Raw genomic sequence first — 12,109 nt, 5'->3', positions numbered from 1 at the left:
AGCCACCTTTGTCCCCGCCCGTCACTTTCTATAAAAGGCTCTGTGCACAGCCTGGTGTCCCGGCGGGTCTATTTTTACACCCCACGTGGCCGAAGGTGAACCTGACCCAGGCCCGTGGCTTCCAAGCCACCCTGGCCCGCGTCCCCAGCCTGCCCCGCAGCTGCGCAGACCCAGCCCCCCTGGCCGCAGGAGCCTCCCGCCAGCCCGCGGCTGCTCGGGCAGCTGGGGCACAGGCCCCTCTCCCCGGGCCCATGGAGGCCGGCCCCCCGGGCGTCCCTCGGCCCAGGTGAGTGGGGCCCTCCTGGGAGCTGGCTCCCAGCAGGCTGGCGCGCCTTGCCCCTCGGGCAGCACAGAGCCGCTCACTGCTGGGCTGGTCCTCCCCACATGCCCCGCTCCGCTGGGGGGTGGCAAGGAGGCGCCTCAAGTGCTGTGCGGGCACTCGGACCCCAGGTTTCTGGGAGCCCGCCGGCTCCTCTTGGCCGAGGGCGCCGAGGGACGCCGGTCGTCAGCATCACAGATTTCTCGAGGCAGAAATGGCGGCGCCTAAAGTCAGGCCCAACAGGACGCCCTGGGCAGATGGGGGCGCCTGCAGCGGCAGGACCAGGCCGGGTGTCCACTGGGCGGCTGGGCATGGCTGTGTCGCTGCCCTCGACTTACTCCGCCTCCCTCGCTCGCAGGGCCCCTTCCCCGGGGCTGCCCCTGGCCTGACCTCAAGGCCGGGTCCGCCCAACTGGTGCACTGGGGCCCCTGCAGCGGCCAAGGCCCGGCTCTGCGCTGCTCCCTGTCCCCACAGCCATGACGAGGGCGCGCCTCACCTCTGCGGCGCTGCGCTGCTTCCAGGCCGGCTCTGGTGGCGGCTCCCGGCTTGTGGCACAAACCCCTGCCCAGGAGCGGAGGCCTCTGCGCGGCGTCTCCGTGAGCCCCGCCCGCACCAGGAGGCCCCCAGCCGTGGCGGCTCACCTGTGCGCCCACCACGCGCACCTGCCTGCCGCGCTCTGCGCCGCGTCCGCTCAGCCGGCCAGGCCTGTCGGAGCCGGGCAGCCACCCGCAGGCGGTCAAGGCCCCGACGCGTGACTCTGGAATCGGTGACGGACACTCGGCGTTTCTAAGGAATCATGAAGCCTAGAAACCTCGGGCTTCAAGTCCCAGCTCTTCACGCAAAGGAATGTTCAGACCAAGTTGCACTCTTAACCCCTTTTTAAAACCCCCCTGCTCCCCACGGTGCACCCGGAGAGGAGGCGCCTCCAGCTTCCTGGCCTTTGCGCCCTTTCAGCACGGCCCGGCCCCGTGTCTTGGATGAGGGGGTGGGGCTGGGCCCTGCCTTCCCGAGCTGAGCGCCTGCACCTGGGTGCAGGGCCCGCCCTGTCCTGCCCTGCCGCCCCCCTCCGTCCAGCTTTCCCTGCAGCCACACCTGCGCCCCCGCCCCCGGCGATCAGGCCAGGCAGCCCTGGACTCCGGAGACAAGGCCAGGAAACCAGGCTTTTCATGACTGCCCAAGGGGGCTTTTATTATTCTGCGTCTCTGTTTCAGGTCTCCCTGGGGCAAGAAGTCCTGGGAGGAGGTGGCCCTACTCAGCAGGGACTGGAGGGGCCAGGGTATGGTGGCCAGTGCCCTGGGGACCCTCACGGCTGCCCAGGTGGCCGTCCCTCCTGCCCCACGGTGGCCACTCCGCCCTCCCTGGCCTGCTGTGTGACCTGCCTGACCCACAGGGAGAACCTGGGCACCCTGGTGAGCAGCACGGTGGCCGGCGCAGACTCCCGTGGGGGTGCCGCGCTCAGGAGCCCGGTCAGGAACCAGGTGCCCCGGTGCTCCCTGGCCACCAGACCACCCCCTGCCCAGTGCTGTGTGCCGGCCCCTGCACCCCCCTCGCAGTAGCTGCGGGTGGTGACCGTGGCGTTGAGGGCCCTGCCGCAGGCCTCGTCGTCCAGGCGGGTGACGGGCAGCTGTGTGGGCACGGGGCCCAGCTGGGAGCCATTGAGCGTCCAGCCGCTGAGGAGGCCGCCGGTCCCGGGAATCAGGACGCGCTCGGCGAAGTCCCGCTCAGGCAAGCAGATGGGCAGCCCCGCATCCGGGCAGCGCACGGGCTGGGCCAGCCGCAGCAGCGCCAAGTCGTTGTCCCCTGAGTCCGGGTGGTGCCGCAGGTGCACGTGCACGCTCCGCACGGCCGTGGCTGGCGGCTCCCTGCCCGGCCGGTGCAGCCCTGGGGGTGGACGCGCTGGCTCAGCCCGGCTGGAGGGCCCCCGCGCCCCCCTGGCGGAGAGCCTGGAGGAAGCGTTTGCCAAGGGCAGAGGCGGGGCCGGGAGCTCTGAGAGTGGCCTTGGGGGCGCCGACCTCCCTCCCCAGCGACCCCGCCCCAGCCGGGCACAGGGGCCCGGCCCAGGCTGCCCCATCAGGGTCGGGCTCGCTGTGGCCCCTCCTGGGCCAGCAGCAATGGGTGTCGGAGCCGAGCGGGGCCCCGGCACCCACCGGTCTTCACGCGGATGCTCGGGTGCCGGCGCGCGCAGCCCGCGGTGGTCAGGACGAAGTCCTCCCGCAGGATGACGCCGCCGCAGAAGTCCTCCCCCGCGGCGCTGGCGAGCTTGACCTTCGAGAAGCAGCGGGCGCGAGCAGCTGGGGCGCGGCCGGGCCCTGCCCGGCCCACGCGGGGCGCCGACGCGGGCGGCGGGCGCGGGTCCCGTCAGAGGGGCGCGCGGGGCCCCGCGTCCGGACACCGCTCAGGAGTGTGCGCCGCGGGGAGCGTCGCCCCGGCGCCGGGCGGGCGGGCGGGCGGGCGGGCGGGCGGGCGGCCACCGGGGCCACCGGGCCGAGGCCGAGCGCCGGGCAGCAGGGGCTCCGCGGGCGGGCGGGGCAGGTCCGCGTCCAGGCCCGAGGCCCCGCGCGGGGCACGGGAAGCGCACGCCTCTCCCGGGGGCCACCCGCAGCCAGGGCCTGGGGGCCAGCGCGGGAAGAGCCACCTCCCGGCGAGCGCCGAGCCCGGGCGGGGCAGCCGGAGGCCGCGCGGCGCCCGCACAGAAGCCGCGACGGACTCGCGGGGCGGGCGGCGCTGGGAGGGCAGCCTCGGCCCCGCCCTCGCCCCGCCCCTCGCCCCGCCCCCGAGGCTGCCCGCCCCGCCCCGCCCCGCCCCGCCCCGCCCCGCCCCGCCCCGCCCGGCCCGGGCGGCGAAGCAGCGACGCGAGCGGCAGCCCCGCCCGGCGCGGCCCTCACCTGCCACGGGAAGGCGCGCCGGCCGCGCCCGCCGCTCGGGGGGCCCGGGGCTCCGCAGGCGCAGCGCTCTGCAGGGCGGGGCGCGAGTCAGCCGCCGCCGCCCCCGGCCCGCCCCGGCCCGCCCGCCCCGGCCCGCCCCAGGCCCGCCCCGGCCCGCCCGCCCCGGCCCGCCCGCCCCGGCCCGCCCCAGGCCCGCCCCAGGCCCGCCCCAGGCCCGCCCGCCCCGGCCCGCCCGCCCCGGCCCGCCCGCCCCGGCCCGCCCCGGCCCGCCCGCCCCGGCCCGCCCCGGCCCGCCCCGGGGACGCACCGCGCGGCTCGCAGGACCTGCGGTCGGGGCCCAGCCGGTGGCCGGGCGCGCAGCTGCACACGGGGGCGCGCGGCCCCGGGCGGCAGAAGTGGGCGCAGCCGTCCGGCCTCCGGGGGTGGCAGGCGCCCTTGGCTGCGGGAGCACAGGGTTTGGGGGGGTCTGGGGGGGCGGGAGGGCCAGGGCCGGCTTGGGGGGGCGGGGGGGCCGGGGGGGCCCGGGCTGGCGGAGGCTGAGGGGGGCGGGGGCGCCCGGGCCGGCGGGGTCGGGGGGCGCCGCCCGCGCGCAGGGCCCGCCCCTCCCGCCGCTCCGCCCCCGGCCCGGCGCGGCCAGCGTGCGCACGGGACTTGGGGTGTCGGCCAACAAGCGGGGCGTCTCGGGAGCTGGCGGCGCGGACGGCCGGGCCGCCAGGGCCGCTCCGGGTGACTTTCCGGGAGGCGGTGCCGGCGCCCGCCGGGCCGGCTGCGGGGTGTCTGCCCGCCCGAGCCCCGCCCCAGGGTGGGGGTCTGGGGGAGAAGCGCCAGGCCGGCGGCGGGGGGCGGCGGGGGGCGGCGGGGGGCGGGCGGGGCCACTCACCGAAGGCGCAGTCCGGGCCCTCGAAGCCGGCCGGGCAGGCGCAGCTGTAGCCGCGGATGTGGTCCCGGCAGGACCCGTTGTTGCGGCAGGGCTGGGAGGCGCACGGGGCGCCGCCTGCGGGGGACGGGCCGGTGGCGCACGCGGGGCTCCCGGCCCCCGCCCGCTGCTCTCCCCGCGAGGCCCCCGCCGCCCCTGCCCCCGCCCGCCCACCCCAGGGCGCCCGCGGGGCCCCGGGCCCCCCCGGCGCCTGTCCCAGCCGGCTTCCAGCCCGCCCCGTGGGTCGGGACCCCGCCGTCCCGCCCTGGGCCCTCGGGCGCCCCGCGGCGCGGGGGGCAGGCCGCGGCGGTCCGCGTACCCCGGTACTGCTGCCAGAACGCGTCCTGCGGGGAAGCACAGGGCCCGCGCTCGCGCCGAGGCCGGGACACGCGCCGCCGCGCCCTCCCCCTCCCCGCCGGCGCCCGAGCACCCGAGGAGCAGGCGGGGCGCAGGAGCCGCGAGGGGCCGTCCACCGAGTCCCGCCACAAAGGCCGCTGCCCGCGCGAGGCGAAGGGAGGGCGCGCGGGCTCGGACAACCCCCGCCGGGCGCCGTTAGGGGCGCCGAGCCCCACTGGGGCGCTCCGGCCGCGCCCGCAGCCCCCGGGCCTCGCGGGGCGGCACCTACCGTGCGGGCGTCGTCCTCGAACACCTCCCGCGCCTCCTCGTAGGCGCAGACCTCCTCGAGGCACTCCCTCTCCAGGTGCCCCTCCAGGAGCTCCTCCAGCAGGTAGGCGCCGGCGCGCCGGCCGCGCCCCAGGACGCGCGCGGCCTCGGCGGCGGGAAGGAAGGCTGCGGACCGGGCCGTGTCCAGCGGTGCCGTCCACGCCTGCCCGGGCCGGGCCTCGGGCGCGCGGCGAGCACGCGGCGGCGGCGGCTCCCGGAGAAGGGACCCGGCGCCCGAGCCTGGACCCCCGCCCGCCCGGGCAGCCCCTCCCCCGCCGCGCTGGCCGCTGCTCCCCGCCCGCCCTGGCCGCCCTCGCGGACCCGGGCACCCCTGCCACTTCCCCCGCCGGGGAGGGCCCGGCGGACGGTCACCGCGCGCGTTTGCCCCAGGCGGGAGGCCAGTGGGGCTGGAGCTGGCCGCGCGCTCCCGCCGCTTGGAGAGCCCCTGCCCCCTGAGCCGCGGTGGGCCCCGGACCCCAGCCTACCCGAGGCCCCTGCCTGGGGGGCGGCGAGGGCCAGGGCCAGGAGGAGGCGCAGCAGGAGGCAGCCCGCCATGCTGAGGGCCGGCCAGAGGCGTGGTGGCCAAAGTCCACTCTGGCCGGCCGGCAGCTGCTGGGGCGCACTTCCTCGGGCGGCAGCCGCCCCAGGGGTCGCACCCCCCTGCAGCTGGGCAGGAGCCCGGTGCCGCGGCCCCAGGCGCGCCTCCCCAGCCCGCGTCAAGGCAGGCGGCCGGACGGGCCCAGACAGCGAGCACGGAGTGGCCTGGACAGAGGCGGCCTTGGCGAGGCCGGGCACAGGACCTGAGAGTGGGGGTGCGGGGCACCCACAGGGGCCAACGCCAAGGCCAGAGAGCATGGCCAGAGGGGCCGGCCGGGGCCAGCGCCGTTTCTGAGAATCGCGGGCTCTGCCCACGGGCCCTCGGCCCTCGCGCCTGCCCTCAGCGGGGGAGGGGCGGTCACCGCCCTCTCAGGCCCCGGGCCGCGCGGGACCTGCTGGTCGTCTGCCCGGGGCCCAGGGGCGGCTCTGGGCAGCCCTCCCAGCGCCGCCTCCCGTGCACACGCCACCGGCTTGTGAACGGGCCGGAGCGGCCAGACCCGTGTGGCCGTGCCCTGGCGTGGACACCGCGGCCCGGCAGCGGCGCCTGCTGTCAGGAGGCTGCTTTGGCCCCAAACCCCGACAGGTCTCGGAACACAGCTTGTTCCCGCCGTCCCTGGCCCGGCCCAGCCCAGCCCAGCCCGCGGCTCCCTGCTGCGCCGGCAGCACAGACGGAGGGGCCGCGGGGGCCTGTGTGTCCGCCTGCCTGTCCCTCCCCTCCTGGCTCACCAGCCAGCCGGGGCCCAGCCTGGTGCGGGGCTTGGTGAGGACTCCCCGCCCGCCGTCTGCTCTCACTGGGCCCTGGGGGGTCCTTCGCGTGCGATTCTGACGTTTTGGGCGTCTGGCCTCCCTCAACCGCGTCCCGGTGGACTCGAGATCAGCCGCCTGGCTGTCCCCACCGGGGCCGCGTGGAAGGAGGCGGCTGCCCAGACGCAGCTGGCGCTGGGCCTGCCGGCTGGATCCCTGGGAGCAGCGTCTGCCCCGCGCGCTGTGGAAGCCGGTCAGCACACATGGTCCCCCCAGGTCCCCCCGGCCTGCGCCCAGAGGCCCCACAGCCCAGGCCACAGCGTCAGCAGCCTGGCAGGCCCGGCCGGCTCCAAGGGCTCCTCACTGCGGCCCCGCAGGCAGGGCTGCGCCGCGATGGAGGAAGAGCCGGGAGCGGGGGTGCTGGGGAGGCGGGCGGCGTGATGGACGCCCTCCTAGGCCCCACGAGAGGAGCCTGCGGCGCCGCCCCCACGCAGCCCGCCGTGGAACCGCTGGTCCTTTCCAGGCTCGCCGGAGACCACCCGCCGCCTCCCACGCGGGGCCTCCCGGGGAACAGGCCCGGCAGCGGCTCTCCCCGCGGGCCGCCTCCCGCGGCCTTGTGGGCTTCTCCTGGGGCCCCGCAGCAGCGGCAGCTCCTCCAGGCCGCCCGCCTGGGACCAGGCAGGCCTCTCAGCAAGGCCGCCCCACTCGGGGCAGCCCTCTGCCTGCTGTGTCCTCGAGCGTCCCCCACTCGCCTCCCTCTTGTAACAAACCTGCGCGCTGGACGCAGCAGACATCCCTGTCTCGTGGGAGACTCACCAGAGCCAGAGGGGCGCTCTGGGACGCTCCCCCCGGGTGACCCAGGGACCCCGGCCGCCTCCGCTCCCACACGCGGGCCGTGCCCACCAGCTCGGTGGCCGGAGGGGGCCCATCCCAGCTCCTCGTCCCCCAGAGGAGCCCACATCCGCCCCGCCCGACCCAGGACGGCCCCGCCCCGTGGCACCCCGTGCAGGGGAGCTCCGGGGCCCCAGCTGAGCCCTCTGAGACCCACTGAGCCTCTGAGCTGCCGCGAGGGCTCTGGTGGCGGCTGAAGAGGCGGAAGAGGCTCCGCTGGGGCCTGGACAGCGCGGGGCCTGCTTGTCTGGGCCGGGAGGGGAGGTGGGCGCGCCCCGGGCGACAGCGCCCTGGGGACCCTGCTCAAGCCACAAGTCCGGGCGCTCAGGCCGCGCTCTCCGCGCCCCGGAGAGTGGGGACCGTCCTCGGGGCTGGGCTGGGCTGCCGGGGGCCGGAAGGGACGAGGCGAGGACAGGAGGGTCCCTGGGGCTGAGCAGAGGCCCCAGAGCGACGCCTGAAGGGTGGAGACCCCGCCGCCCCATCGGCCACCCCGGCCCAGAACAGCACGGACCCACTGGCCAGGAAGCCTGGGGGAGGCCCAGGCGCTTTAATGGGGCGGGGGCAGGGTGCCCGGCCCTGCCCCCTGGGGCTCCAGGCCCTCCAGGACCCGCATGGACCTGTCGATCCAGCGCAGGAAGTTGGTGACCTTGGTGTACACGCCGTACTTGCCCTTGCGCGCGCAGCCCTCGCCCCAGCTGACGATGCCGGTGACGAAGTAGGTGTCGTGGAAGCGGGTGACGTGCGGGCCCCCGCTGTCCCCCTGGCAGGCGTCCTCGGGGCTGTTGTCGTAGCCGGCGCAGAACATGTGCTGCGTGATGGCGAAGCTGCTGGACAGCTTGCAGGTGTTCCTGTCCACGTAGGGCACCTCCAGCATCTTGAGCTTGGTGGACGGGCGGCCCTTCTCGTGGGTGCGGCCGAAGCCGCTCACGATGCCCGACTTCTGTGTCATGAGGGTGGACTCGGCCCAGTCCTTCTCGGGCAGGCAGGCGGGCGCCACGTTCATGCGGAAGGTGATGGGCGTCTTCAGCCTGAGGACCGCGATGTCGAAGTCGTAGGTCTCCCGCACGAACCTGCTGTGCTTCACGATGCCCTCCACCTCGTGCTCCGTCTCCTGGCCCTCCTCCTGCTCCGTGTCCCGGTCGCCTGCAGGCAGGCAGGGCCGGCGCTCAGCCCCGGGCGGAAGGGCCCTCCGCGCCCCACGGCTCGGCTCAGACCCAGGAACTGCTCACGGAGCCGGGGGGAGGCCGGGCTGGCTCTGGGAGGCTGCTGCTCCCCTCCCCCTGCTCCTGCCCTCCCTCCCTCCCCTGCTCCATCTGCCTCTGCGAGCCCCCTTCGGTATTCTAACCGGTTCATCAGCAAACGTGGGCGCCTTGGGTCTCCGCGGCAGGGGGCGCCGGCCACTTACCGACCCTCACCTTGAACCTCTTGGCCTGGTGGACACAGTGCGCGGCCGTGAGCACGTAGAGCTCGCTCAGGATGGTGCCCCCGCAGAAGCCCTCCTTCTCCTCGTTCACCAGCAGGGCCTGCGCCGGAGACCCCAGAGGTGGGGGGCCAGGCCCAAGGCCCCCCAGGCCCCCCCCAACGTGTGTCGGGTGGGGCTGGTGCAGATGACAGCGAGGGCGGGGGCAGGCAAGGTGGCCCCGCTGGCCTCTGCCTCCCGGGGCTTCGGGCCAGCGGGGGACGCCCTCCCTGGAGGCTGCCCCTTGTCCTGGGCCCCATGGCCGTCGCTCGCCTGCAGGGGCTGCGACCTGGGGGTCTCAGCCCCTGCTGGGGGACGTGCATGTCAGTGGCTCTGAGGCTTCCAGCCTCTCGCGCCCCGCCCTGGAGAGCTGGGTGGCGTGTGGACGCCCCAGGGCCTCCCGTCACCCCCGCGGGGGCCTGCGTGGAGCCGGGGCGGGGCTTCTCGGCCGGGGCTGCTGCTCCAGGTGCAGGTTTGCCTTTGTTCACAGAACAGAGCCCAAGTCAGGCTCGCCAGCGGCGGCTGGGGCAGCGGTTACCTGCCAGGGGCAGTCCCCGCTCTCGCACTCCTGGCCGCCCACGATGCGGATCAGGTTGCTCTGGTCCTCCTTGGGGCTGCCCGTCTCGTTCAGGCCCCGCAGGTCGACGGGGTTCTCGGTGGGACTCAGGTCCCCGGGGTCGGCCTGGCCCTGCTGCGGCGCGGCGGACTCGGGCTGGGGGGCCGCCCTCCTCTCGCGGCCCCGGGTGCGCTTCCCGCAGGGGAAGGGCTCTGGAGGGACACGCCCGGGTCACGCTCGCTGCCCACGAGGTGGGTCCGCTTCCTGCTGTGGACCCACCGAGGGACGGTCTGGCCCCAACGGGGGTCATTCTGCTTGAGGGCCCGCACCAAGGGGCTGCGGCCCGGGAGACTCTGCCGGCTGCTCTGAAGCCCTTGGATGGGCGGGGGAGAGGACGTCTCATCGTGAGATGCGGACTCAGGAGCCCAGGAGTGTGGGCAGAGTTCTGGCCAGGGAGCCACGCGCCTTTGGGCGGGCCCCAGCATCAGCTTTCCTCGGGGTAAGGAACGTAAATTCGACGCCATGGGGTCCCTTCGCCCTAAGTCAGCGCTGAGGCTCCCCGGTTCCCCCACCAGCCCCCACTCCTGAGGGCCTGCCCATCACCATCTGGGCCCAGGCACTCGTCAGGGGCGTGTGGCGGCCTCTGTGGCGGCTGCCCATGTGCGTCCAGGGTGGTCAGGCTGTGCAGGCGCTCGGGGCTGGCCAGACAGCCGGCACAGGCCTCTAGGGGGCCGGCTGTGCCCTCCGTCCCATCTCCCAGACAGATGCAGGACACACCCTGCTCAGCCCGGGGGGCCCTACCTGTGGAGATGCAGGAGTGGCCGTCGTCCCCCAGCACGTAGCCACGGGCACAGGAGCACACCACGGCGCTGCGCTCCTCCCGGCAGAACTGCTCGCAGTCCCCGTTGTCCAGGCTGCAGGACTGCCTCGTGGCTGCGGGGAGGCGGGCCTCAGGATGGCGGCCTGCCGCAGGCGCACCCGGCATGGGGCTCACCCCCCACAACGGCAGGTCCCCCCGACTCATGGGGGCGGCCCGGTGTCAACCCACAGAAGCCCAGGAGCGGCCCTGGCAGCTGGCTCGCAGCCCAGGCAGGCATCTCTTCCAGGAGGGCTGACCACTGGGGACAGCGGGCGGGGGCGGGCACCTGGCGGAGGGCTCTCTGTGCAGGGCCTGGGAACAGCCTGGATTCTGGGGTCCGGGCTCCAGAGTGGTGGGAGAGGGGGCCCCTTGGACTCAGCAGCCCCAGTGCCCAGCTGCCTGCCGCCGCTGGAGTTTTGGGTCACGGGAACCACGGCCTTGGTGTCCTCACCGGCAGAGCGGGGACCCCCCAGCCACGGGCTCTGGGCTGGGCCGGAACCACTGACGGGTCCCGTGTGGCCTGTGGTGCCCGCTGCACGCCCGACACGGCTTCCCCGCCCTCAGCCCCCACCAAGCCACTCACAGAACTCGCAGTTCCTGCCCTCGAAGCCCTCGGGGCAGGTGCAGGTGTACGCCCCGACCCCATCCTGGCAGCGGCCCTGGTTCTGGCAAGGGTTGCTCTCGCACTGGTCGCCATCTGCCGGGGGCGGGAGAGAGGGTCTGGGGCAGCCGGACTCCGCCCCGTGGCCCAGCGTCCCTGAAAGACCCGTTTCCGTAGCCGGGTCCTCCTCCTGGCGCCCCCCCACCTTCTTGGCCGCCTGCACGAGCCCGGCCCCCGGGGCCACGGCCTGACCTTTGCCTCTGCCCGCGCGTCAGCCACGCTGGTACCCGGGCCTGTGGGGGTGCGGCCGGCGGGGCGGAGTGGAGCCTGGCACTCGCCTCTGGGCCGGGCATGGCCCAGGCTCCTGTTTGCCGGCATCTGGCTGGCGGGCGCGCGGCCGGGCACGCACGCCCCATGCGGACAGGAAGGGGCACCGGGCGGCCACCGGCCAGGAGCCGGGTGAGGGCCCCGGGGCCAGGCCCGCCCCATAGGCCCGCGCGTGCTGGTCCTGACACACCTGGACCGAGAGCGCCGTGGCCCTGGCGTCCTCACGGGGTGAGGTGTCTCGGCTGCAGGTGGCAAGACCAGAGCGCGCGGCTTGCCGGGGGGAGCTACGCCACAGCGGGCGTCGGGCCGGGAGCCGCGTCCCAGCGCGAGAAGCGTCCGGGTTCAGACACAGCCGGCGCCGCGACTCCTCTGGCGCCGTCAGGGCAGGCAGCGCCTCACCTGTGTATTTGCTCCAGAATTCATCCTGCGGGGAGAGGCAGAGCACGCTGGGGAGACACGCGCCGGGCGCCCAGGCCCGCAGCTCCCTCCCGAGGGGCGCAGGCCCGGCCGGGGTCCCGGGAGGGCGGCCCGCGCCCCGCCCGCGGGCTGTGGACAGTCGTCCCGCGCCGGGCCTGGACACGGAGCCCGCGGGGGACGCCGCCCCTTGGCGCCCGGGCTGCCCGCGACGCGGCGTCCAGCGGGGGCGTCTGTCCGGCGCTCGGCGGAGGCCGAGCGGCCTGGGGCCGGCCCGTCGCTCACACACAGCGGCCACCGGCCTCGGCTCCGACAGCCCCGCCGCGCGTCCACCGCCCGCGTGGCCAGCGGCCGAGGCCCGGACGGCGCGCGGAGGAGGAGCCCAGGCGGGGGGCGGCGGCCCTTGGCCGGCCTCCCGCAGACCCGGCTTCTCGGGGGCGCCGCGGGCGGGCGGGCGGGCGGGCGGCGTCCCTCAGGCGGGCGGCGTCCCCCAGGCGGCGCCCCGGGGGCCCCGCACGGCCCCTCACGCCGCCCCCGCTGCCGCCGCCGGCCGGCCCGACCCGCTCTCCGGCGCCGTCTCCGCGCCCCGGGCCGGGGTGAGCGGCGGCCGCGGGGGTCCCGCGCCCTGGGGGGCTGGCCAGGCCCCGGCCTCGAGCAGGGCGTGCGGCTCCGCCAAGCGCACCCCTCAGAACGGCCTCGGCGCCCCGGCCGCCCTGACGTGCGCGCGCGCTCGCCTCTGAGGGCCCGTCCCGCCGCAGAGCGCGGGCGCCCGGGGCGGCCCTCCCGTCGGGGCTGGCGCCTCTGCGCACGCGCGGTGCGGGCCTGCCGCCGCGGCCAGCTCTGCGCACGCGCGGGGCAGACTGTAGGCGCGGCCTCTG

The 12,109-nt window shown here is 76.4% G+C and overlaps 2 protein-coding genes across 2 annotated transcripts in view; both read right to left on the bottom strand.

Moving 5' to 3' along the window:
- Nucleotides 1-1,622: 1,622 nt before the first annotated feature.
- On the bottom strand, nucleotides 1,623-5,338 carry PROZ (protein Z, vitamin K dependent plasma glycoprotein; the record flags this gene model as incomplete). Its single annotated transcript, XM_084234924.1, has 8 exons — nucleotides 1,623-2,200; nucleotides 2,467-2,584; nucleotides 3,205-3,272; nucleotides 3,512-3,643; nucleotides 4,085-4,198; nucleotides 4,440-4,464; nucleotides 4,746-4,909; nucleotides 5,269-5,338. 8 exons carry the CDS (start codon nucleotides 5,336-5,338, stop codon nucleotides 1,623-1,625), a joined length of 1,269 nt encoding a protein of 422 aa, XP_084091050.1.
- Nucleotides 5,339-7,562: 2,224 nt separating this feature from the next.
- F10 (coagulation factor X) overlaps nucleotides 7,563-12,109 on the bottom strand; it is a gene marked incomplete at both ends in the record, with an annotated part of 6,916 nt that continues 2,369 nt past the window's right edge. The window contains 6 exons of the mRNA XM_084234923.1: nucleotides 7,563-8,158; nucleotides 8,421-8,538; nucleotides 9,013-9,242; nucleotides 9,832-9,963; nucleotides 10,473-10,586; nucleotides 11,217-11,241. Of these exons, the coding sequence (XP_084091049.1) occupies nucleotides 7,563-8,158; nucleotides 8,421-8,538; nucleotides 9,013-9,242; nucleotides 9,832-9,963; nucleotides 10,473-10,586; nucleotides 11,217-11,241 (1,215 nt within the window). The remainder of the gene's footprint in view (nucleotides 8,159-8,420; nucleotides 8,539-9,012; nucleotides 9,243-9,831; nucleotides 9,964-10,472; nucleotides 10,587-11,216; nucleotides 11,242-12,109) is intronic.

The sequence above is a fragment of the Talpa europaea genome (assembly GCF_964194135.1).
Source record: "Talpa europaea genome assembly, chromosome: 6".
In the NCBI taxonomy this organism is placed as follows: Eukaryota; Metazoa; Chordata; class Mammalia; order Eulipotyphla; family Talpidae; genus Talpa; species Talpa europaea.
The sequence above is the reverse complement of the archived record's forward strand: the minus strand, read 5'-3'. Positions and strand labels throughout refer to the sequence as shown.